Here is a 27,454-nt window from a genome sequence, read left to right on the forward strand (position 1 = left end):
TGACCCACTCTTCTCCTGCGGTGATGTCAATGGCCTCCTCGCCACGTTCCTCGTCACTTGCTTCGATAGTTGAGGGTGGATGAGATGTTAGCGCCTCGCTTGGTGTGGGATCCAGCAACATTTTTTCATGACTCTTTTGGTGCTTCTTTACCTTGCGGTTCATCTTTCCACCATCTGGACGGACGTTGGTGGTACTAGCGACGTTCGCGTCTCCTTCGGTTGTCATTCCCTTAGTATCAAGCCTCGCTCTGATACCACTTTGTCACGGACTTAGAGTCTCACTAATGCTCCGTGCGGCACTTGACAACTTACTCATGAATCTTTCACGATCTTGTAAGCTCAAATAAGCCATTTGAAACTAAGATCGCTAAGAGAATGAAAATGAAGACTTAGAGAAATTTAGAAAAAGGCTTATATTGCTTATAAGAAAGGTTTACAAGTTGTTGGATGCTTGCTCTCAAGCTTGGATGCCTTGCAAATGAATGGCACCCCTATTTATACTAACTCCTAAGGACTAAAGTGCAATTAAAAATTTCTTACAAGTCCCTATATTATTTACACAAAGGCCCCTCTCTAGAATTCTCTACACACTCTAGAGAATTCTAAGGCTTTTCTTGAAAAGTCTAAGTTATTCTAGAGAATTCTAAGAATTCTTTAGCCTTCTTGAATATTCTAAAAGGTTCTAGAGTTCTCTGCAAACCTCTCCACAATTCTAGACCTTTCCGCCCCTATCCGAACGCAAAATTTAATTGTGAAGTGGCGGGACGTGACACTGGGCTTAGTTAGATTGATTATAATTAGGTAGTATCGCATGATTTAGGTTGAACCCTTAGGTTGTGTTGAGTTTATTGATCCTTGGATAGTTTTGGCCTTAAGTTGGGTGGTTTAGCTTGAGTTTAGTCAGAGAGGCCTTAGTTTAGGCGATCATTGTGTGAGTAGTATCCTTAGACATTGCTTCTAGGTGGCGTGAAACATAGGCTTGCGTGGTGTTTGATTGTTTGGCTGATTTGACTGATGGTATGATTTCTTTAAGTTGTTTTTCCTGGTTGTTTATTAAGTTGTTGGGCCTGAGGCTGTGAGCTTAAATTAGCCGAAGTTCCAGGTTAGTATTCTTGTGGTGTGATGGGTATTCTCCTGATTATGTGTGTATGCCATGAGTTGATTGTGATTATGCTTCTGAGAAGTGTCTATTTGAATGAGTTTTGAGGGAAATTGACTTGGTTTGTAAAATGGAATTAACCTTAATAAGTTGGAAGTTCTTGAGACCTTTGTTGAATAAAAAGTGGTAAAAAGAGACTTATTGTTGCCCTTCTTTTGTATTGACTCTCATTTTGTATTTTGGATTAATAGTTATTTCTCTGTATATATATATGACTTTTTGTCCTTAGTAGCTCCTATATAGGTGACACCATGTCCCGGTTATTTATATCTTGTGTTAGTTTGTCTCTTGATCACTTTTGGTGCCTATTTTGTACATTTTGTATCGTACTACAAATATATATGATATGAACCATATACACTATCTTTGTCCTCCGTTTTAATTACTTTGTATTATTTAAATTGTGTCTTCCCATCTTGGGTTTAGGCTTGTCCACTTGATGGGTTGTAGTGGACGCCATCATGGCCTGACTTAGGGTCATGACAGAGACACAACCTAGGCCACACCGAAAGCATCACAGTAGACCGTAAACCCCCGACCCTCAACATAAAGAGTCAGGATCGTCATTGAAGTCAACAAGGTCTTGAGCTTCAGAATGCTCGCCTCACACTCATCTGACCACTAGAAGGGAACATCATTCTAAGTCAATCTAGTCAAGGGTGCTGCAATATAAGAAAACCCCTCCAAAAACCATTTATAGTTGTCTACTAACCCGATGAAACTGCAAACCTCAGTTGAGACGTAGGCTTGACCCAACTACGAACTACCTCAATCTTCGTTGGATTCACCATCATGCTTACTTCATCTCAGCTCCCCCAATCCCTTCAAATAATAATTTAGATATTATTTTAATTTGTTTTTAAAAAAATTTACCCCACCCTATATAACCCTTCGCTTACAATTTTTTTCTCGTTTTATGTTAGATATATATTTTCTTTAAAAAAAGTATTTTTTACTTGTCGCAAGACTTTTTTAAAAATAAAATTTTTAGAACTGTTATATTCGGTACACAAGTAGAAAAAAATATTTTCCTAAAAATATATGTACACATCTAACACAAAACGAGAAAAATGTAAAAAAAATTACAAATAATTAGGAGTAGAGGGTTAGACGGGGTGGGGGTAGAAATTTAGTATTTTCTTTAAGAAAATAATAGCAATTTTTTTTTAGAAAGGAGTGGAGGAGGGGGTGAGGAAAATATTTTATAAAAGAATTTTAAAAAATAAAAGGAAGGGGGATTGTGGGGGGTGGGGGGGGGGGAGATGGTAGAGTGGGTGAGCTATTCTGATTTTTTTTAAAAAATTATTATTTTTTTGGATAGTAATACTTTAATCTTTAGTTTTCAACTAATATTAATAGTTTATTTAATATTTGTCAAGATAGAATTTTTATCCATGTACATGTGGGTTGTGGCAAGGTTTTGCAAATAAAAGAGAGAGTGTATTATACACACCACTGAAACTCAATAGTTTATGTATGAAACTCAAAAACGGAAAAATTTAGGTGTGCTTTTGACACGTATCTCTATTTTTAATGAAAAGCCAAATCAAACCAATCTATGTACACCCTTAATGCTAATTATTATTAATGAAACTTATATAATACTAGTGTAACTGGCCGCGCTTCGCGCGGTCCTAAAAATCATACTCCCTCTATTTTATTTTATGTGACATATTTTTCTTCATAGTCCGCCCCCACAAATATTATTTTACTATAATTAAATAGAATTTTTCACAACTTTTAAAAGTCTTTTTTTTCTTAAATATCGTAAAAAGTCAAAGGGTGCCACATAAAATGGGACAAAGGGAGTATAAATATAATTAAATATTATTTTGTATTATAGTTTTATATAAGAGACCATAATTGTCCTTTCATGATCCTTTATATTATATATATATATGTTTTTTTAATCGAATGAATGTGTAAGACGACAATAAATGAGATTACTCATTTAAATTAATGTATAATATCAACTTAAATAAGAAATGAAAAAAAATAACATACAATTTTGGTAATAAACCTAAAAGATAAAATGATTTTTTTAATCCTATATAAACTATCTAATATGATTTTAAGATGTAAAAAAAAATTAGAATATTGAAAATGAAAATCTGCCCATATCGACAATCGAATAAAAGAGTTAGTACATTAGTGAAAATATGTAATAACTGTTAGTTTTCAAAAATGAATTATGATATTAAATTATTATTATTTTTTGAACTTGTGCTTAAGAATCTCTTTTATAGTACTATAAGTAAGGATAAAATTAAAACAACTAAAATCTGGTAATTTTCATCTTATAGCTATTAATAACCATCATAGATTGAATTCTATTAAACTTTAAATTGTATATGATATTGGAAAAAATGATTTTCTCATTAAAAAGATACATCATGTCATTCTTCTTTTGCCTAACTTTATATGTTATATAGATTATTTTGAGATAAAAGAAACATCCACATTTATATAATAAAAAAAAAGACATGTCGTTCGTTTTGGGAGCAAATACAAAATCATACCAATCTTTTTAATTTATTTATAAATATAGTGACAGAATAATCATAACTCAATATGAAATTAATATAATTATTCCTAAAATTACAATACGACATTTACTCCAAAAAAAATATTATTACATTCCAATCAACACTAATTATGTACAAGTTTGCAATAAATGAAGAAAAGTAACAAAATTTGATATAACACTAATGCTAATATATTCTACAAAGTTATAAGAATTACCAAAAAACAATATGAAATTAATATAATTATTCCTACCACTTATAATAGGGCATTTTCCTTTAAAAAATATTACGTTGACATTCACAGTATAACTATATACAAACTTACAATAAATAATAAGAGTAGCAAACAATGATATATTACTAATGATGACATGTTTTTCAAGCTTGAATTTGGACAAATACTTCTCACAAGTAAGGGAAAATTGTACTTTATTTCCTAACAAAAAAAATTTGCACCAAAATACAATATAAAATGAATAATTGTGGCAAAGAAAAACAAACAAAAAAGAACCTAAGAAATAACTTATTTTTTAGGAAAAAGAGTAGAATGGTTATTGATTATAGAAATTTAAATGCAAAAACTAAAACATATAATTACCCAATACCAAATAAAATATTAAAAATAAGACAAATACAAGGATATAATTATTTTAGTAAATTTGACTGCTAATCAGGATTTTACCACTTAAAATTAGAAGAAGAATCTAAAAAACTTACAGCATTTACAGTACCACAAGGATTTTATGAATGAAATGTATTACCGTTTGGATATAAAAATGCCCTAGGTAGATATCAACACTTTATGGATAACTACTTTAAACAACTAGAAAATTGTGTAGTATATATTGATGGTATATTACTACATTCTAAAACCCAAGATGAACACATAAGATTATTAGAAAAATTCATATATATAATAGAATATTCAGGCATAAGCCTAAGTAAAAAGAAAGTAGACATAATGAAAAGCCAAATAGAATTCCTAGGAATACAAATAGAATAAAAATGCAAACGGATATAGTACAAAAAATAATTAACTCAAGTGAACAACTAGATACGAAAAAGAAATTACAATCATTTCTAGGATTAGTAAACCAAGTAAGAGAATACGTACCAAAATTATCAGAGAATTTAAAACCATTACAACAAAAATTAAAGAAAGATGTAGAATACCAGTTTGATAAGAAAGACCAAACACAAATACAAAAAATAAAATTATTATGTATAAACCTACCTAAACTATATTTTCCGGATGAAAACAAAAAATTTACATATATAGTAGAATCAGACACCAGTGAAAAAAGTCATGGAGGAATCTTAAAATACGAGTATGATGGAGAAAAAATAGAACATCATTGTAGATATTATTCAGGAACATTTACTAGTAGAGAAATAAAATGGGAATAAACAGGAAAGAATTATATTCAGTATATAAATGTTTATTATCATTTGAACCATATATCGTATATAACAAATTTATTATAAGGACATATAACACACAAGTAAAATGGTGGCTAACAAGAAAAATACAAGATTCAGTAATGACAAAAGAAATAAGGAGATTGGTATTAAATATATTAAATTTTACATTTACTATTGAAGTAATTAAAACTGATAAGAATGTTATTGCAGATTACTTATCAAGACAAAGCTACTCAGACTGAGAAAGAAAATACAATTGAAGATATACTCAAAGCCATTACTACACTTTGTATAAAAGTGGATAGTATGGACAATGAGATACAAAAGCTAAAGACTAATGAAGATAATCTGAAGTCTAAAGCTAGTCAGCAGCATGACTATAAAAAATGCGGAGCTACGTCGATCGGAAGACGAAAAAAACCCAGAGCTAAAAGGAGACGATGGGAAACTCCTTAAAACCCATAACATTTGTTTAAATACAGCTGCAGGTACAAGCAAACGAGTTCGTGAAAAACAAAGAATTCAAACATAAACCAGCTATTCGAAAAACCATTCACCCCGAGGCTAACACCAAAAAACATATTAACTATAAAACCACAAACTTCTACATATGCGGATAGCCTATACCATGACAAAAGAACATATAACCATATTACGCAAACCTATATAGAAAATATTTGAAGTACAAGTAAATTATATGTTTGTATGAATACTTTACCGAAAAAACTCGAAAATCCAAAAAACCCGAGGTTGAAAAACCCGAGTTTTATTGGTTTGGTTTGGTTTATAGATTTAAAAATCTGACACAAATGATTTGGTTTGATATTTGAAAAACCCGAACCAACCCGGTCATGTACACCCCTACTTATAGTAATAAAAAAAATAGTAACATAAAATTGAAGTAAATAACGAATTTGGATAATTATAAATAACTGAGTATTAAGGTCATTAGTTATGCCTAATTGAGTTTTTACCGTAAATATATAAACTTGCATTAGTAATTGAGGGGTAGTGGGCTGCTAGATTTAATTGGGGTTTTACTGCATTTGATTGCTATGTTTATTTAAGCTACATCACATTTTCTATATTCAACATATATATAACATATTTTTGTTCTTCAACTACAAATGAATTAGATTAACACTTAATTGTATATATTTTTTTTGTTAATTTCAATTCTTTCATTATTAATGCTGGTGAAGCTACAAAAATTTTCGTTAATTTTATTTTTGTAAACATTTAAAAGAAGCCTAAAAAGTAAAAACAGAGAATGTAAAGAATAAACTTTGAAAATCTTTCTAGCTTTTATATTTTTTTACGTGTTTATTTTCCTAAAAATAAAAAAGGATGTCTCTATTTTATTTATGATTCACATGAGGTACATTTATATATATAAAAAAAGAGTATGTTGTTAGTAGTAATTTGTAAGCACTATTATTAAAGAATGTAGATGCTTCTAGAGCTGTGAGTAACTATCATTCTCATATTTTAGATGATAAAGTTAATATTTTTACGTGAGAAATCGAGAAGAACAATAATTATATTCTTACTTTTCGAATAGTGAAAGTTCATTACAATATGCATCTCGGTTCGAGAAATAAAATTGGAGATTTTTTAAATGTTTTCAAGTGTTCTAAATTCTTCATTCATATTGAAATTTCCTAATAAAATACATAAGTTTTCAAAAGGTTAAAATATTAACAAATCAAGAAAAAGAAAGAAGAAGAGATCAACATAAATAATATAATAACAAAAGAAAAAAAAATTACAAATACACCTTCGGACCTTAACTTTCTTGCAAAAAGTTTAGCATTCAGACCTTAATTTTCTTGGAAAAAATTTAGCACAACATTCCCCTTTATTCTTGTCACACGAAAATCCAAGCACCTACAACTCAAAGTTAAAACAACAACGAATCAAGAAAAAAAAAAAAGAGAATAAATAATATAATAACAAATGAAAAAGAGATTACAAATACACCTCAAACCTTAATGTTCTTGGAAAAATTTAGCACAACATTCCTCTGCATTCTTGTCACGCGAAAATCCAAGCTCCTACAACTAAACAAAAATTAAGAATAATTAAAAAGAATAAACATGTAAATGAGGTTCTGACAAAAATGAGAAAATATATTTATAAATGAGAATTTTATGAAAATATAAAAATGAAGGGAAGGTAAAAAGATTTTGTAACTGATTTGAAATTATAAGGCTTAATTGGTAAAACACATTTAATAGAAAATAAATGTGATTGAAATTTGTCATAATTTAAGATTTAAAATTGAAGAAGTGTTTTTTTTATATAAATAAAAGAAATACAACAGAAGAAAAAGGAAGGGTCGTAGGAATTAATAGTATTAATGAAGATATTAAAAAGAAAATTGTCTTTAATGTTCTGCGTTTTTAATGGCAATAAATTAAATGAGATCCATTGATATGAAAAATAATGGAAGAAAGAACACATTTATGTTAATAAGGAGAAGAGATAAATAAAATATTTAATTTTTAAAAATAATAGAAATAGAAGGTATAAAAAGAACACGTTTATGTTAATAAGGAGAAGAGATAAATAAAATATTTTTATTTTAAAAAAATAATAGAAATAGAAGGTATAATAATAATAAAAAAACTAAAAAAATTATAATAATAAAAACTAAAAAAAAAATAGGTAGAAAAAAGATATAAGGAAAAGAAATATTATAAAATAGATTTTTACGTACGTTGAAGCAAAATGGTAGCCTTTTGAAATTCTTTTATTTTAGGGAGGTGTAATGCTCATTAACTAACTAATTATTAGCAATATATATATACACATAATATTATTGTGTAAAAAAATGAAAAAAACCCTAAATTCTTTTTAAAAAAATAGATAAATACTTTTTCTAATCATTGAGGCATGCCACATAAACGGGCTGAAAATCATCCTTTATATATATAAATAATAGAAATAGAAGGTATAAAAAGAACACATTTATGTTAATAAGGAGAAGAGATAAATAAAATATTTTTATTTTAAGAAAAAAATAGAAATAGAAGGTATAATAATAATAATAAAAACTAAAAAAAATTATAATAATAAAAACTAAAAAAAAAAATAGGTAGAAAAAGGACATAAGGAAAAGAAATATTATAAAAATAGATTTTTACGTTGAGGCAAAATGGTAGCCTTTTGAAATTCCTTAATTTTAGGGAGGTGTAATGGTCATTAAGTAACTAATTAATAGCAATATATATATATATATATATATATACACACATTATATTATTGTGTAAAAAATAGAAAAAACCCTAAATTCTTTTTTAAAAAATAGATAAATACTTTTTCTGATCATTGAGGCATGCCACATAAGCAGGCTGAAGATCCTCCTATATATATATATATATATATATATATATATATATATATAGATAATCAGAGAAAGAAAAAACACAACATATTCCCCTTCCAATGTTAAGCAAAATCCTCTCCTTTAACAAATCCAAACATTTCTAAAACAATCCTCTTGTAATATCTAGTGTGTAAAAAAGTTTGTTTTTAAGTGTGTAAGGGTCAGTCGGGGTTCCCGAAAGGGAAACCTCTCTCCGTCAAAGTCATGTAAGTCTCTTATGTTTCCTGTTTTCCCTAAAAATATATGTAAAGTATGTTTGTTTTAAATTATGTATTTATGTTATGATGTATTTAAGGTCTACTTGTAAATATGTTAAAAACTACCCTTAGTATATGGTTAGACTTTTAACTTCTTAATAACAACGATGGATTAACCTGTAAATTCCTAGGAGGTAAAAGGCCTTAAAAAAGTCCGCAAATATCACAGGACGTCTTGTTGGCCATTTCCGGGGTGGGGTTAATGAAGAAGTTGTTAAGAACACAGGTTAAAAGAAAGAAATGAACGGGGTAGTAAATTTATTTATTTTTAAAAAGGGAAAAAACAGGATAAATATATGAGATAAACATGACAAGACATGAGTAAGAGGGAATACTGAGTAGGATTTACAAAAAAATATAAAATTGAATTTCTGCTATTTTGCTACTCTGCTGTGATAATCTCTGTTGTTTTCTGCTGCTGTTTTCTGTTAAAATTAAGATTATTTTCTTTGTATTGCCCATATCTGTATTGCTCATTATAATCAGTATTTAATTTCTGTAAATTTTAAGATTTTATCTGTATTTATTTTATCTTTATTTTATCTGATTTTATTTGGCATCAGAGCGAGAAGTTTTTGGGAAGCGATCATTTAAATGAGAAGACCGCTACGTAGTACTATAAAACATTTAGAAACCAAAAGAGATCTGAATAGCTTATACTTCGAATATAAGAGACTAAATAGTACTAAAGAAGACAACATAAGGCTAGATTACCTAATAGAAATAATATCTAGATTAGAATATAAATATATTACACAGTTAAACTCAAGACATAATATATGAAAAAACATCCTTTTGCTAATCAACTACGACTAGGATATCGATATTTATACAGAGAAATACAAATAAAATCAGAGTGGTTAAAATTAAGACAGGCCTTAAGCTTATATTTAAAAGTATTAGAAACAAGAGACTTAGTAGATAGACTTTGTAATCACGGAGGATTATACTCAGTAAATAGACCTAAACTAGTTAACCCAGAATTATTAAGTGCTCTCATGTGGGAGTTACAAAGCATCGATAGTGATATCCAATCTGCAAATAATAGAATAAAATTTCAGAGGAAAAGTATTAGTAAAATAGATATTCCTCTAGGCTAAAATAATAACTATAGATCCATTAAAACAATTAGATTACTTAGACTTAAGAATCTACCCTGAAAAGAAGTATAGAATATAAAAGAAAATTCAGTAATAAGGTGCAATTTTAGTCAAGGAGAACATCTTTTATATTCAGAAGATAAGCAATATAATACTATAATAGATCTTATAATAAACTTTAGTGAAAAAACACAAGAAAAAGAAAAGAGTATAGTAAGACTACTAGAAACAGTAGAAATAACTCAAAATAAACATAAGAAGATATTAGAAAGGTTAGAACAAAATCTTGACTTCTTAAAATAGAATTAGATAGAAAAATTCAATACTTAAATAATAAGTTTAATATAGAACAGATACCTACAAAAGTTGAAATAGTAAGGTTAATAAAAACCATAACAGAAAAACCTAAAGAATCGGAATTAAAAACTACTGAATTAGTTGAAAAAATTATAACTCAATTGGAAACAGTAACTACTGAAGTTAGTGAATTAAAAAAGACAATAAAACAACTAGAAGATAAACTCCTTTCTTGAACGACTTATGCCAAGAACCATCATACACTAAAGCCTTAAAATTTGCAGGAAGTATTCAACCAGATCCACAAGGTCTGTCTGATCTCCAACCTTCAAGTAAATCAGATCAAATAATCATTAAACAAAATAACACTATAATAGTATTACTGATAGAGTTAAATAAAAAATTAGACAAACTAATTAAAGAAAAAGAAGTCATAAAAGAACAACCTAAAAACACTGAAATAGAGGAATTAATAACTCAATTAAAAAATATTGAAATTACTCCACTTAAAGAAAGACCAAGCATAGTTAGAAAATCTCAAAAATAGACTTTCTTTCATGTAGAAGAACAACTGTCGAACAAAGACCACGAGTAAATTTTTCTGAGAATAGAATAGGAAATAACCTTATATAAGAATATTAACAAGAAATAAACAAGAAGATAAACAAATCCAGGAGTTAAACCAAGTAATATATATAGATAAAGACCTAAGAATATTTCAACAGAATCAGTTAAATTTACTTAACCCAAAGATATTATATGACACAGGATATTTTGCAAGAAATAATCAGTTATATAGACATTACAGAGAGGAACAAATCTCAGCTATAGAAAAAGAAATAGCTACTATGAATTTAATAAACCCAGAATCTCTAAAGAGAATCATACATAACAGACTAACATTAATGCACATGGGCTTAATAGTAGTAGAGTTAAAAGGATTAACCAGAAAGAATCTAGGAACTAAAGTATTAATTGTAATATACGATGATAGGTGGTCCGATTTAAAGAAATTCATAATAGGATTAACAGAAGTAGATATGACCAATAATGGAGGAATATTTTATATTAGCCCGAATTTTATGATTAATTTAGGAGAATTCGGAAAGCACATAAAAATAAGAATATAGACTAAAGGATACGAAGAAATGAGTAGCGGAAATAATCTACTAATGTGTGTTGGTTTCATTGGAAAAGTTGCATCCAAAAGTAATACAAGGTTTAAATTAAAAGTCGAAGATGTAGTGGAGGTAATGGGAAACAAAGGCATAAAGTTAATAAAACCAATAAAAATAAACCCAGAAGAATACGCAGGATTAGAATGGAACTTGGAACAATTTAATAAAAAGAAAGTCCTCACGCCAGAATCTCATCTAATGTATACTAATACAAAAGGAGAAACATCTATTAGGTTCACAAACTATAATTACTCTAATCAAACTAACTTAGAAGAAGAGTTAGAATTAGAAGAAGAAAAAGAGTTTATGAATGTAGAAATAATACAAGAAGGATATGAAGTAGATGAAGCTTTGCAAGAAGCTGAACGAAGATATAATAATAATACTGATATAACTTTTAAATGTAAAGGATATAAGACAGGAAATAAGGGTATTTTTGAGGTAAATAAACACTTTAAAACATGCGAATTTAGAACTGATAATCTAGGATATAGAAAAGAGTACTATAACCAAGAAAAACTAGAAAATCTTGAAAAGATACTAGAAAATCTGTATGAAAGTGAAGATGAAATAGAAAGAAATTCTATAATAAGTCAAAAAGAGCTTATGGAATCCACTAATTCAAGTGCTAGTCCATTCCAACTAACTGCCCAACAACATACCATAGACACAAGTATAGGAAATGTACCAAGGAGACGAGTATTTAGGATAAACCCAGATACAGTAACTGAAAATATAAGACCAATGGGTAGAAGGATGCCTATAGAAGAACCTATTAGGTTACAAGAAGGAGGAAGTAAAGGAAAAATATTAAATATAGCAGCACATGATCCTCAGATATGGAATGCAGTAATAGATTTATGGAAAGGAATAGTAGTAGCAGACTATATAAAAACATACCAAGATGCAGACGCAGAAACAATGTATAAATATATGGAAACCTTTTTAGGAGAATCTGCAAAAGCCTTATGGGAAGCATATAAATCTAATTTCCCACAAGAATTCCAAGCATTAGTAAACGCGGGAGCAAACCCATACAATTTTACAAATAAAATACATAGTTTAATTACATGAGAAGACCCAAATGGTGGCTTAGTAGTATTACAGAGAAACACTTTGATAAACCTAGAACAATTAAGTATTACAAGTTGGTTCCACATAAAGAACTTTCTTAAAGATTATTATTATTACTGTACAATTAGTGGAAATTCTTTTGCCGAAGAATTAGGAAAAAGTTATTTAATAAACTGCCAGGAGCTTTAGGTAGAGAAATAGAAGAAAGATGGTATAAAAGAGAAGAAGTAATACAAAACCCAAACGGTAAATGGTCTATAGGACACAAAGTACAACATATAATGGAAATTTTAACAGAAAAATGCACGAATATACAAATACAAAAACAACTAAAACAAAATGAAATGGGTTTATGTAAGAATGTCATGTATACAACCCAAAGTTATGATAAAGGACGGAATAAATCAAAGAAAAGATACAAGAAATATAGACCTTACTACAATCAGCAGTATAATAAACGATACTATTTAAGAAGATCTTCAGCTAAAAAGTCATATCTAAATAAGGATTGACATGTTAGAAAATATAGAAATGACAGAAATTATAAAAATAAGCTAGAATGCTTCACATGTGGAAAGTATAGAACATTTAGCAAATGTATGTCCTAAAAGAAATAATAGTCGAACTAGAAACTCGCAATTAATAGAAGATTTTCAAGAAACATTGATTAATGTTGATGAATACATGTCAGATAATGAAAGCATATATTCGATAGTAAGTGTAGAAATTGGAGAAACAACTCGGTCTGATGAGTCAGATTCAGCTAATGAAGAACCAATAAATGAAATAGGTTTAGAATTCAAAAATATAGACTTAGAAGAATTACTAATAAGTACAATGATGAATATTTCACAAGAATGTACCCATGAGTTTGAAAGAAATAAAGGAATAGATAGTAACCAATGTATTCTATGTAAATGGTATCCAAGCAGAGAAAAAAGGGCAAAATGTAAGTTTTGCTATGCTGAAGGATGTATAACATGCATAGAAATTTTTTTTTAAATAAAAGTAAAAGAAGGACGTGAAAATAGAGATATAAGTAGCGATACAATAAACTTACGAATAATAGCATTAGAAAGTAGGATAAATGAACTAGAACAAAGGGTAATGTCGTTAGAAAAAGGAAAACAACAATGTACAGAAAATATGACCGAAGAATGGGGGATGTGCAAAACATCGACCCAAGAAGCAGAATTAATGAATATAGAAACTATGATAAACCATTATGAAAATTTAATATGTAATGAAGATAAAAAATTTACTACTGTTAAAATATTAGCTAGACTTAAAATATAGGATATTGAATTAGAAACCTTGGCATTGGTAGACACAGGATGTACAGGTAGTATAATAAATAAAAAGATTCTACCACAACAATTAATAAGAACCTTAGATAAGCCAATTGCAGCAATGCAAATGGATGGAACGTATAATACCTACCAACATTATATAGGAAAGACTCGGGTAAGTTTTATCAATACATGTAATGAATTTTATAAACCAATGTACACACTTGATAGAATATGGGTACGAGATCTTAACATAAATGTAGATTTTGTATTAGGATTAAAATTTATGATACAAAATATTGGAGGAACATTAATTACAAGAGATGGGGTAATATTCTTCAAACACCTAACTTATACACCAGTACAAACTATTAAATTTGAAACAAAAGGAAGACAAGCTGGTATATCTCCAAACACTCCTGAAAAATTACAGACATGTTATAAAGACTGCAAAAATAAAAGTCAATGTTGTAAAGACTCAGGACATAAAGAACAATACGAGGAAGAAGAAGAATATGATATAAGAGAAAAAGATTATACCTTAATAGAAGTAGAAAATACATTCTATAATTTTCAATTAGGAATCGATAGGATAGGTACAATTAGAAGTCCTAAAGATTTAGACAATATAGTAAAGATATTAGATGAAATGGAAATAATAGGAGAAAAACCTTTAAAATATTGGAAAAACAATAAAATAGTATGTAAATTAAATATCATAAACCCTGAATACATAATAAAAACGGCCGATATTGAAGCAACAAATCAAGACTTAGAGGACTTTGGTATACAAATAAAGGAATTACTAAACTTGGGAGTAATAAGAAGATCTACATCAAAACATAGATCAGCAGCATTCATGGTAAGAAATCACACTGAAATAGTAAGAGGTAAAGCAAGAATGGTAATTAATTACAAACGACTTAATGATAACACCAGAACAGATGCATATAAATTACCCGATAAAAATGAATTAATTAATCGAATCTAGGGAAAAAAGATATTTAGTAAATTCGATTGTAAATCAGGATATTGGCAGGTAAAAATGCATGAAGAAAGCATAGAATGGACAGCATTCACTTGTCCCGAAGGACATTTCGAATGGTTAGCTATGTCATTTGGGCTAACGACTGCCCCACCAATATTTCAAAGAAAAATGGACACTATATTTGGAGACTACAAAAGGTTTGTCCTAGTATATGTAGATGATATATTAGTTTTTAGTAAAGACATTAAAGACCATTTAGGCCACCTACAGACGGTATTTCGTTTATTCGTAAAAAATGGAATAATAGTAAGTAAAAAGAAAATGGAATTATGTAAGAACCATATAAACTTTTTAGGAGTAACATTAGGAGAAGGTAAAATTAAATTACAACCACATATAGCAACAAAAGTATTAGATATGCCTGATAAATTAGATAATACAAAAGATTTACAAAAAATTTTAGGATTAGTAAATTATGCTAGAAATTTTATTAAAGACTTAGGAAGACTAGCAGGACCATTATACTCAAAAACAGGTAGTAAAGGGCAAAAACATTTTAATATAGAAGACATTAAATTAGTACAACAAATTTAAGAAAAAGTTAAAAACATTCCAGAACTAAGTATACCATTAGAAACAGATGGTAGTTTCCAAGGATGGGGAGCCGTGTTAAAAGCCAAACCAAATAAATATAGTGATAAGACAGAAGAAAAAATTTGCGCTTATCAAAGTGGAAAATATAGAGAAAAAGGAAATATGAGCAGCATAGATGCTGAAGTCTTAGCAATAATATATGGTCTTAATAGTTTTAAGTTATATATTTTAAATAAAAATGAAATATTAGTACGAACTGATTGTGAAGCCATAGTTAAATTTCATCAAAAGATAAATCAAAAAGCTAGTAGCAAGAGACGATGGCTAAATTTTATGGATACTATATCTATCTATCCGAATGTTATCTTTGAATATATAAAAGGAAAGGATAACAGTTTAGCGGATCAGTTAAGTAGATTAAATATTAAAATAACTTGAGTATATTTTTGTTTTCAGCATGAGACCAACCAGTTCAATAGACAAAGGCAAAGGAGTAGCCTCAGCACGGACCGTGGGTTGGATCGTGACAATAGTGCTCCAAATTAATTGAAATGTCCGATCGTCATCATCAAATTGGTTCGTTCACATCAAAATATCTCCAAAACATTTTAGAGTTCACAATTTGAACCCAAGCCTCCGATAACTCAAATTGTCCTATAGTTTCAATGATTACCTTATTCATTTTGATTCTTATTATTTTTTCACTAAAAGTCATTTATATATTAGTTTTCCAACCCCATCCAATCGCTATTCATCTTCTTCATCACTTATCCAACCTTCATTATTATACATATAAAGTTTGTGTTTATGCTTGTAAGGGTGAGCGGATATGAATATTAATTTATGTTGAAAATCTTGGATTCAAAATAATATAAAAGGAAAATCCCAAAATTATTGACAAATTACAAAAGTATTGAATAAACAAGGGAAAATACATAAAAATCCCCCTAAACTTGGCAGGAAAACTTACTTTAGCACTTTAACTTTACGGGTAATTATTTGCCCCCCTAATCTCATTTGAAATGAATTTAATATCACCTTAAGATTATAATATCAGTCTCACAGTGGCAAGTGCATCTCACACGCGCCATGTCATCGACACATCAACGCCACAACACTGCCACGCCAGTGCCACCTTGAAACTTATTTAAATTTTGATTTTTTAGTTCTTCTTTTATTTCTTTTTATTTATTAACAATTTTAGAAAGAAAAAAAATAGGAAAAAATGAGGATTAATCTTACATTAAAAAAAAATATTCAAGTTCATCACCATTAATATAAACACTGCCTTAAATAGTGATTTTGAAGCAACAATTTTCAACACCAACAATCTTCTCTTTTCAATTTTCAAAATTAGTGATATCAATTTAGATTCATATTTTAAGAAGACCCTCTTCTTAAAATCGAAAATTAATATGAGTGAAAGATCAGAAGTCAAGAAAAAAAATGGTGGGGTTCAACGATGAAGGAGAAAAAGAAAAGAAAGATGACGGTTGAAAGAGGGGAGGTTTGGAGTAGGAGAAAGAGGGTGGGGGTGTGGGGTTCGAAGAAGGAGAAATTGGGTGGGGAGTTTTGAAGAAGGACAAAGAGAGGGGGAGGGGGTGTTTTGAGTAAGATGAATGGGGTGGTGCAAGGGTGGTTGAAGGCGGCAGGGGGGTGGTGGGCTGTGGGGAAGAAGAAAGTGTGGGGTTGCTAGTAACTAAGGGTGGGGTGGTGGGGTGTGAGGAAGATGAAGAATGAAAAATGATGGCTGAAAAGAAAAAAAAGGGACTCACTTATCTTTTTCCTTTTAAATTTTTTGCCAAATGCGCTTGTATTTTTTTCACTTGCCATGTCAGCGATTTGGGTGCATTTAAATTCACTTGATACGAGATTAAGGGGGTAAAGAATTACCCGTTAAGTTAAAGTACTAAAGTAAGTTCTCCTGCCAAGTTCAGGGGTTTTTTTTTATCTATTTTCTCAATAAACAAAAAGGGTTAACATGAACCCGTATTTTATAAATTTTGAAAATTGAGCTTTAAAAAAATGTAATTAAAATTTATGAGCCAACATTTAGCATATTTTATCTAATCTATATATAATAAAGGAGAAACATAGACGAGGTGATGTGCCAACCTTCTATGGTCTCCATTTTTTTTTCTCCTTTTTGACATTATTTTTTATTTAAATTAATTATTGTATTACAAAAGTAAACTATTTAATTTTGTTAGAAATAAATATTTTATTAATGGAGGAACATTTACAACAAACACTCTTCATATTCTTTTTGTTACCCATGATTTATACCTCTTTAATTTTTAATTTTAATAATATTCATGACTCCCATAATTTTCATGTTCATAACCTCCAAATTTTAATTTGTAAGTTTATAGTGTCTTATGGTATTCCTCTATTTTGCCTATATAAATTCATATTTTGTTTCATGAAGATTCACATTCAAGATTATATTTTCTCTTCTTCATCATATTGATTTGTAACAAAAAAGAAGTAAATGAAGGTAAGAATATTTATTCTCAAGTCTTTCTTTTCATTTCCTCTATTTTACCTATATAAATTTATATTTAATTTCATGAAGATTCATATTCAAGAATATATTTTCTCTTCTTCATCATATTAGTTTGTGAATTAACTAATATGTAACAAAAACGAAGTACATGAAGGTAAGAAATATTTTATTTCATAATTATGATTTTTTATTCAATTGGTTAGCATATGATAAAGAGTTTGATATATGGAGCAGAATATGGTGGCGGATCTACTTGCAAATGAAGATGGTAGAAGAATTTTTTTTTAAATGCATAATCAGTGATTAATTTTTTACTTTGAGTTGTATTAGTAACTTAATTATTTTTGTTAAGATTTTTTTAATACTTAATTTGTATAAATAATATAGCTACATGTATTGACAATGCTACTCATTTAGTTCTTTACTATTCTACTATTTTTGTTATGAAACATAGTTAATATAATTATCTGAATGCACCAAAAAGAAACTATGATAATCAGGAGCTTCATTTTTATTATGCTTGCAAAAAAATAAAATAAAATAATAAATAATTCTATGATGTCATTTTCTTTGGTATGTAACACTATTTTTTTGTCCTATTTTTTTTTTTCCGAAATATGTTTACAATTTTTACGTAGTCACCAATTATTTTATTTTTTGGTTCATTTTTGTATTTTCACATTTATTTATTTATTTTTACAAATAAAATCAATGCATAAATATTAATACATTTAGTGTCTAACAAAATTCATAACTCATGTCTTTTCATTTTGCTTGTAACTTCCATTCTTAAATATTATTCATAATTTTTGTATGTTTCATTTCATAATATTTATAACTATTAAATTATGTTAAAAAATTATGATGGACAAATGTAATAATAAAGACACAATAAAGCACTTCAATTTTTTTTACGAAATCAAAATTTGTTTAGAGAATCAATACTTCTATAAAATATAGAGGAAATCAAAACATAAAAAAATAAATTTCAACGTAATACAATATATTGTTATTTCAAAATATGATCTTTTGTTCAATTTACTTCGCCATGGTAAATGTTTAATTCTAGGGATAATGGTCTGAAAAATACCCTAACTCTGATCGAATTTGTTGTTGCGATACTAAACTTTCATGAGGACCTATTACCTACCTAGATTATTTAATACCGTATTTTTTACCCCCTGAACTATTTAATAGTGTATTTTAAAGGTAATGTGCCCACGTGGACACATTACTATTTATAATTTTGCATTATTTTTTATGTCTATGTGGGAAAAATATATGTTTAAAATACGGTATTAAATAGTCTAGGGAGATAATAGGTCCTCATGAAAGTTTAGTATCGCAACAGCAAATTCGACCAAAGTTGGGGTATTTGTCAGACTCTTATTCCTTAATTCTACTATATACTTATGAATAGTTTACACTTAAAAAAATGCATTTTAAAAAATATATTTTACTATATGTTTAAAAAAAATGAGAAAATCAATCATGTCGCAAATGAAGAGAAATATCAACACTGTCTATATATCTAATACTAACCTGAATATAAATATTATTGAGCAACTTTCACATTTAGCAAACATAAAAATCATATTTGTATGCTATAGCTATAGTTTGCATATTTGCGCTCCATATCAAACTTTATATTTGTTATGGAGCATCAGATTGTATAAATCGTTGGGGGCATCAGATTTGTATAAAATCGCTAGCAGACTCTCATTTGTATAAATCGTTGGTAGCCTCTCGTTTGTATAAATTGCTGACAGTCTCTCAATTCAATTTTATGTGTTTGTATATCTGCATAAAATTTGAATTTGTATACAATTGAATCGAAATAAAACGTTTGTATATCAAATATCTCTCTCTCGCTTTATACAAACACAAATATACATTGCATTTTGTATAATTTGTGTTTGTATAAAGCGAGAAAGAGAGAAAGACAAAAGAGAATTGGGCAGAGGAATATTTGTATTGTATAATTATAAGTGTATAAGACGAAGATATATGTATTTGCATGTGTATATACAATTTTCTCTCGCTTTATACAAACAGAAACACAATTATACATTTATGTTTGTATAAAGTGAGAGAGGCGAAAGAGAGACTGACGAGTGAGAGAGGGAGAGTGGCGAGCGAGAATTTCAGGGAGAGAGGCGAATGGCAACAATTTGCTATGAGTTACAATTAAATCAAACTGTGATTATAACATTTAATTTGAATTAATAATTTGTTATTATATACGATTTTCTCAATATTATATACTACAATTTCACTAAGTCTTTAATTAAGTTTAAGATTGCCCCATTAACAATTCAATGGCTTGTACATTTGACAAGTTTCTGCACTGCAGTCTCTACGTGGAGCCTTTCCCTGATATTCATACTCCACTCTCTCTATTGAGCTCCAAAATAGTTGCGAGTAAATCGTTGACAATGTATCGATCGGCAGCAAAGCGGTTACTGCCGGCGCTTTACCGCCGGCACCAGGATGCAATATCAAGTATTCGAACCCTAGCAGCAGACTACCCCACTCGATTTATGACTTCAGCTGCCACCGGAAATATTCCTGATCAGAACCCTATTCCGACTAGCTCTAATCCGACCGACTCTACCGCATCATCATCTTGGAAGGAAGAAGAAAGGACACGTTACCAGGAAACTGATGAAAAATCTAGCTCGAGAACAAAGCGGCCTAAAGCGCATTACAAGGACGAAGAGGCCCGTGTACTCAGTGCCTCTCTCTCTCATGTGGTTTGTTACATTTACTTTCTCTCTGTTTTCTTGTGCAGATATTAAATTTTGGATTATATGTGTAGATTAATGCGTGTCTTATGTATTTTTGATTGAATTCGTTTGTTGACTTGGTGAAATTGGCTGCATAAATTGATTACTTGACCTTAGAATTTGTTGAACATGCTGGTGTCTTTCTCCCAGAAGAAATGGGATTGGCACCTTTATGCCTTGTGATTCTATTGTGAAACCTCTTTGGCTTAGAAGTAGTTTCTGGCAAGTACATTCAGTAATCCAATTGGAAAAGATAAAAAGGTAAATTATGAAAAAGTACTTCATTTAATAGAGCTTTCCTGATGAAAGGAAGATTATGCCTTGTAATATAAGGTTCACCTTATATACATGCCCAAAATAAAATTTAACTCTGATATGTGGATGATATGTGTTTGGTATGGAGGGAGATGCTTTCCTAAAGTATTTCTAGAAAAGATGTTTTTACTTTGAGAAATCATTTTCTTGATGGTTTTCCTCTGTTTGATTGGGTATGAAGGCCGGTGACTGCCAAGTGTATGGTAAAAACAAGTGAAGGAAGTCATTTCTTCCTTTTGGTGGAAATATTTTCATTGGAGATAACATTTTTCACAATTAAGGCAACCAAACACTGATAGGATTTCATCAAGGAAAATTCTTTCCTAAAAACATATTCTGACATACAAACACACATTTTCTATCCCTTTGTATATATCAGGCTTGTAATTGGTGCTGGGTAACTTGTTTGCAGCTTCGGCTAGGATGGACTGAAACAGCCATGATTACAGGTGCAAGGGATGTCGGAGTGTCACCTTCCATTGTTGGATCATTTCCTCGGAAAGAAGCTGCACTAGTGGAGGTAAATGATGGTTCACCTACATTACTCATAGTTCTGGATTCTTTAATGTGACTGGATTTTGTGGGCATTATAGGGCTTCAACATATTTGGTTTTGCTAAAAATGTTGATATAAGATTATCTGCCTCTCAGTTTTGTTGATCTTTTTTTTTTGGTTTTCCTCTTTATCTATCTGCACTTAATTTGTCTGGTATGAGTGTAACTCAAAGGAACTCCATTGAGGTAAATAATGCAAAGTCAAAAAAGTAATAGTCGTGTTTCCGTAATAAAAGGATTTTTAATGATTTCGGTAAAGTAAAAGGATTATTAATGATATATCCTTGAGAGCTTATAAGTTATAAGTATATAGTTTACATAGCCATTCATTATGTGCTCTCTTTGATGACCATACCAAATAATGAGCTAAATCCTAAGATATTGCTGATTTGTTTAGCATTTGCGAGAAGGCCTAAAAAGCTAGATGTTTTGGTCTCTGACTTTGTTTTTAATGCAATTAATTACCTTTGGCAAGGTTCTTAATGCTCATTCAGCTGTCAAGCTTCGTCTTTTCTTGAATCATATACAACATTGCTTTCAGACTTACACTGGCTTTTTACCTGTTTAACATTTAAAGTAGTTTAGCTGATCTAGTTAATGCTTGTATTTTTTTTTCCGGCAAATCAATAAGTTAATCCTCTGTTGATCTTTTATATTGAACTTCTTTTTCTCAGTATTTTATGGATGAGTGTCTGGAAAGACTCATTGATATCATTGAATCAAGGAACGATCTGAAAAACTTGATACCTAGTGAGCGGGTAGCAAAGCTTGTAAGAATTCGCTTGGAAATGCAGACCCCTTACATATCAAAATGGCCACAAGCTCTCAGTATACAGGTACTTATCTCCTTAAAGTTTACATCTTTTAAGGCCCCTTTCTTGTGTGGTGGGTCTGTATACAATGAGCAGAAGTGTTTCAGATAACAACTACTGATTGTAGGCTCAACCCTTGAATGTTCCAACAACCTTCAAGCAGCGTGCCATGCTGGTTGATGAGATATGGCATGCTGTTGGTGATGATGCCAACGAAATTGATTGGTATGTGAAGCGCACTGTTCTAGGTGGAATATACTCCACGACAGAACTATACATGTTGACAGATAGCTCTCCAGGTGTGCCATTGTAACTGCTGTGTATTTTGTCCTATGCTTGTTCTTCTCTTGCGATCCTTCTAATATTATGGTATGTCTTATTAAAATTTTAACATTCAATTAACAATCGAGCTCCTTTATAATCCTAACATGCCCCACTGTCAACAGTTCTTCCTGCTTCCTACTGCTTTGTTGTCATGGAAGTCATAGAATTGGAAGGAAAATTATTCATATTCCTTGTTTTGCCAAATCACTCTTTAAATTACAGAAGAAAGCATTTTTTTTGTGTAGGAGGCATGAGAACAGAAGTAGTTCTCGGGATAATAATTCCACAAAAGATGCACTCTTGCTGGTGCCTTAGTTCATTAAACTGAAGTTACAAATAGAGGACATATTTTGCAATAGCAGTGTTGTACCTGTGGGAATATATGAAATCTATGCACTTAATCCTAAATGAAAGGCCAACTTTTTGGGTCATCCCATGATATTGCTGGCATAAAGTATTTAAGATAATATATGCTATAAATTTCGTATAAGGCATCCACTAATACATTTTAACATACAATATTTTATCAACCCAATCCTAAAAATTCAAATGTAAATTATGGACCCAACATGTCACTTCCCCAACTCTTGTATTGTGTCAAGTGAAGAACATGACATGTTCCCTTGTTAGAAAACACGACTCTCCCGCCACAGCACGTGATGTGTGGGTTAGGCACATGTCACGGATTTGAACCCTGCTGCAAACAAAAGCTTGGTACTTAAGTGGAGAAGTTCTGATTCGTCGTATAAAGTAGATGAGATATTATATGTAATAAACACTGTATGGAGCATCAATAATACACTGTAATGTACAAAATTTTAAGATATGCAATCCTAAAAATAAAGAATGTAATATTCGGACCCAACATGTCGCCTTTCCAACTCTCTGAATACTTTCAAGTAGAAAACAGGACACTTGTGACAATCAAAATAAAACAATAAATGACACTTGCTCCGGAAGGAGTATTTGGTATGAGTTCCTCTTATGGTACATTGTTGCGACAATTTTGCTCTCACTAGCTATGTATTACGTGTTGCATATTTTTCAATAGAAATTATTTTGGAGGGTCCTCTGCGAGACATTATCTGTTGGATTAGGGATCTTTTGGTGAAAGGATGTAAATACTAATGATTTTGGAAAGGGAGGTCACACCTCATAACAGATATCCCAAAGGATATGGATTTTATTTGAATTTGGTGCTTTCCAAGAATCTAAGCTTCATGAAGACAACTTTGCCTGTCATCATTTCCAAGTTACCTTGCAGCAACTTTTGATCCTGAAGTAATACCCTCCATGGGTAAATCTTCTTCATTTACTCTTTGGTTTAGAGCCATTGTTGAAGCCTAAATGCCTCCAACCCTCTGATAATTAGTTGGGTAGCTAATATACCATACAAAAGTTCCCTTGTGAGGAGCCTATATTGAAACACTTCCCAGTTCCCACTTTCGCCAATAATTTGTGTGTTCAGAAAATTCTGTCTGTCTTCTATTTGTGGGATTAATTGTTTATGTTTCTGTTGACAGATTTTCGTGATACATGGGCATTCTTGGATGCACGAACAAAAGATGCATTTGATCTGAAGAAGACTGCTCAAGAGGTATTTTGCTGCTAATGTGATTTTGTTTTAAAAGGAATGTGTACTAGGATTTCAGAGTATTGGTTCTGACTTCTGAGAATAATCTGCAAACAATTTTGCAGGCACAACGTTTGGCTGAAGCAGTTGGTGCAGGAATGGGAGGCTCTGTACAAGGTTTTATGAAGAGGGTCTTCACAGGCTGAATATAGTTTTGCAGTGAGTAATATGATCTTATAGGTGTGGTGGTTCACAAAATAAAAATTATAATTTGTGTCTTATCAGCAGAAATGCTAATTTAGATTAGCAGTATTCGATGGGCATCCGGTTGCCATTTTGGCGTTAGAATATGCTTGTATATCTTTTGTTGGCAAAATATGCTTGTTGTATCTTTCTCCTATTTATCTTTCTTTCCCTTTTCTATTTTCCTCTGGATAGTCGAGAAAACCCCATATGCACTTATTGGGAATGAAATTCCATCTTTATCTGATAGAAAATCAAGAAAAGTTGTGAATTCGTCTTTTTGTTGTATTTCAGGGTTTGCTTGATTTCTTGGAAGTTCTCTTTTAGGGATATAGGTTTTGGTTTTAGTCCATTGATCAAGTTTTATTATGCTTCCTTTCATAAATCATACCTTGTATGTTATCAACAATGACACTTTCAATGAAATACAATAAAACATATGGATATACATTCAATAGCGTGCATACATACACTAAAAATTATACGAACTGAAATACAAATACAGTGTATTCAACAGAATTATATGCGTTGATATAACTTGGTTTGAGCAAACAAATACATTGAATTCAAGCGTGGAATACAACAAAATTGAGCGATTATAGGTATTCGTTGAATGAGTAGTCCCATCGATAAATATAAATTAGTTTTGTATGGTTATTTATTTCATAAATTTGGCTAGCATTTAACCTTGAAACCTTATTTGATTGGTTGTTGGTAATCGTTGATGATCCCACTTGTCAATGGAATAAGTTTTTGTCATACATCTCATGAAATCAAAGTTCTCTCTTCCTACCAGTCTTGTATCCTCAAGACTTAGTTATGATACAAACACATATGTACCACACCATAAGGAGTCCTAAGTGTCTTACATTTATTGTCTATCACATTCCCACGAAGGACAATAACAACAATAATATACCAGTGTAATATGACAAGTGGGGTCTAGAGAGGATATGATGTACACAAATCTTACTCCTATCTTTCTGAGGTAAAGAGATTGTTTTCGATAGACCCTTGGCTCAAAAGGAGTGAAATCAAAGTTGGACTCAAAAGAAAATTACGACAACTATATAAAAAGATGAACAAAGCAAAAGAAGCAACAAAGAGTGGTAAAAATTAAAGAATAACAAATGCTACTAAATAAGGAGAAGATGAGCATAGGAGACTAGCCCCGGCCTTTCCTACAAAAAGTATGACAACGCTTAGCTATCTACTTCCCTTCCACCCTAATTCTTGACCTTCCAACCTTCCTATTTAGGATCATAACTACTTCCTTCATATCTTCAGCAAGCTGAAAAAAAGTTATGTTTTGTCCAATCATATCCCCCATGGTTTTTATTCAGCCTCTCTACCTCTCCCAAAACCTGTTATAGCCAACCTCTCACCCTCCTTATTAGTGCATTTGTGCGTAGGGATGGCAATTGGGGCGGGGCGGGGCGATTGCGGGGCAAACCTGCTTAAACCCACTAAGATTTCTACCCGCCCCGCTCTGCCCCACCTAGCATAATTTGTTGTTTTCAACCCACCTCGCCCCGCATAAACCCACCCCACCCCATCCTACATAATTTGTTAAAAAACTGAATTTTGTCAAGTGTTAATGCTAAATTACATGTTAGCCTAGCATTAAAATGCAAGTTTGCCTTTATAGTACTCTTCTTTTAAGCATGTCAATAACCTTTTTTTTGGTAGCTTTGAATTAGTACATCTGATTTAATAAACAAAAAATTAAAATGCAAATAGTAACATAATTTTTTCTTCTTTCTAGCTTTCTGGCCATTCAAAAAAAAATCATAAATATTCAGTCAGTTGCAAAACTGATACAAAATTTGTGTGACAGCGAATTAAAAGATCTTTTAGCCCTAACCCGCAACCGCCCCGCTCCACATAAATTTTGAAAAAATATATTTAAACACACCCCGCTCCGCTCCATTGTCATCCCTATTTGTGCACCTTCTCTTCACATGTTGGAACCATCTCAGTCTCGCTTGCTCATCTTGTCCACCACAGAGGTCACTCATCTTGTCCTGTATAACTTCATTCTTAATTATACCACACATCTATCTGCGTATCCTCATCTTTTGGATGTGAGTGTTCTCGACTAGCCAACAGTCTTCCCCATACAATTCCACACGAGGGCAACCAAGCAAATCCAATACAAGATCAAGAGTTAGTGGATTCACGGTGAGTGTAATCTTATTATATATATATATACATACATTAAAAAAATTTATTCTCCATGTATATACATCATTCTAGCTGAAGACAATAGGTTTAGTTGAACCGCAGAACCCACCATAAGACCACTTGCTAGCGCTGTTAGTTCTGTTGGAAACGATTTCAACTCATCAATGAGCTAAGTGTTGAAATTCCTAGGATAACAGTAATAGTTCTCTGAATCCAATAATCATGAAGTAGTTAGTATAGCATTTTCAGTATTACTCTCTCCACATCCTTGATATTAGGTACCTCAAACACAATCTGCACCACCTATGTGTGACGAGAAACCAGAACCTTCATTATTTCTATCGTTCAAACCTGCAAGATATGTTTTCAATTTCTCAAAATATGCACATGCCAAAAGTACCATGTGCACCCAGAAATAATAGTTCTTTAACTACAAAACATCACACTTGCATAATATTTCAAATTCTAATACGAAATTATAGTATGTCTATTCAAAACAACGTTCCACCATAAAGACACAAGGGAATCACCACAGATATTTCTATCACCAATTCTGCAGTGAGAGAATAACTTCGTCAGGAGGAAAGAATGTAAGGAAGGCATGCAAGCATACATATTATTGAATAAAAGAGAGAATGCCCACGGAATCAGTGGCTAGACCAGGATTTAATACAACGGGATTCAATAAAGCAATTTTTGAACCCTCTTTGTCCCTTGCTAGAATTTTTCTCATGTCAAGGGAATTCAAGATTTCAACAGCTTCTATACAACCAAAAATCTTGTTCCAACACTATTTGGATAGTATAACCAAAAAAACTTGTTTTAACTTCTCCAAGCTAGCTCCGCCACTGTGTGCAATATTCTTCCATCTCATAATAAGGAAAAA

General features: G+C 30.8%; 2 protein-coding genes across 3 annotated transcripts in view; one reads left to right on the plus strand and one right to left on the minus strand.

Moving 5' to 3' along the window:
• LOC125835590 (protein TIFY 10A-like) overlaps window positions 1-27,454 on the minus strand; it is a 713,864-nt gene that overhangs the window by 61,016 nt on the left and 625,394 nt on the right. Inside the window, exon 1 of one of the 2 annotated variants that reach the window (XM_049514707.1) lies at window positions 15,964-15,968. The exons of the other annotated variant lie outside the window; for it this stretch is intronic. The gene's annotated coding sequence lies outside the window, so the exon portion shown is untranslated. Of the gene's footprint in view, window positions 1-15,963; window positions 15,969-27,454 lie in introns of those variants that run through there. 2 annotated transcript variants of the gene reach the window in all.
• LOC125835588 (uncharacterized) lies at window positions 20,088-24,655 on the plus strand. The gene is made up of 6 exons (XM_049514703.1): window positions 20,088-20,530; window positions 21,291-21,398; window positions 22,107-22,268; window positions 22,372-22,543; window positions 24,092-24,165; window positions 24,267-24,655. The coding sequence occupies exons 1-6, from the start codon at window positions 20,096-20,098 to the stop codon at window positions 24,345-24,347; spliced, it is 1,032 nt and encodes a 343-aa protein (XP_049370660.1). The 5' UTR covers window positions 20,088-20,095; the 3' UTR covers window positions 24,348-24,655.

This window comes from Solanum verrucosum, unplaced genomic scaffold, assembly GCF_900185275.1.
Source record: "Solanum verrucosum unplaced genomic scaffold, falcon-dt-bn FXZP01000040.1, whole genome shotgun sequence".
Taxonomy (NCBI): domain Eukaryota; kingdom Viridiplantae; phylum Streptophyta; class Magnoliopsida; order Solanales; family Solanaceae; genus Solanum; species Solanum verrucosum.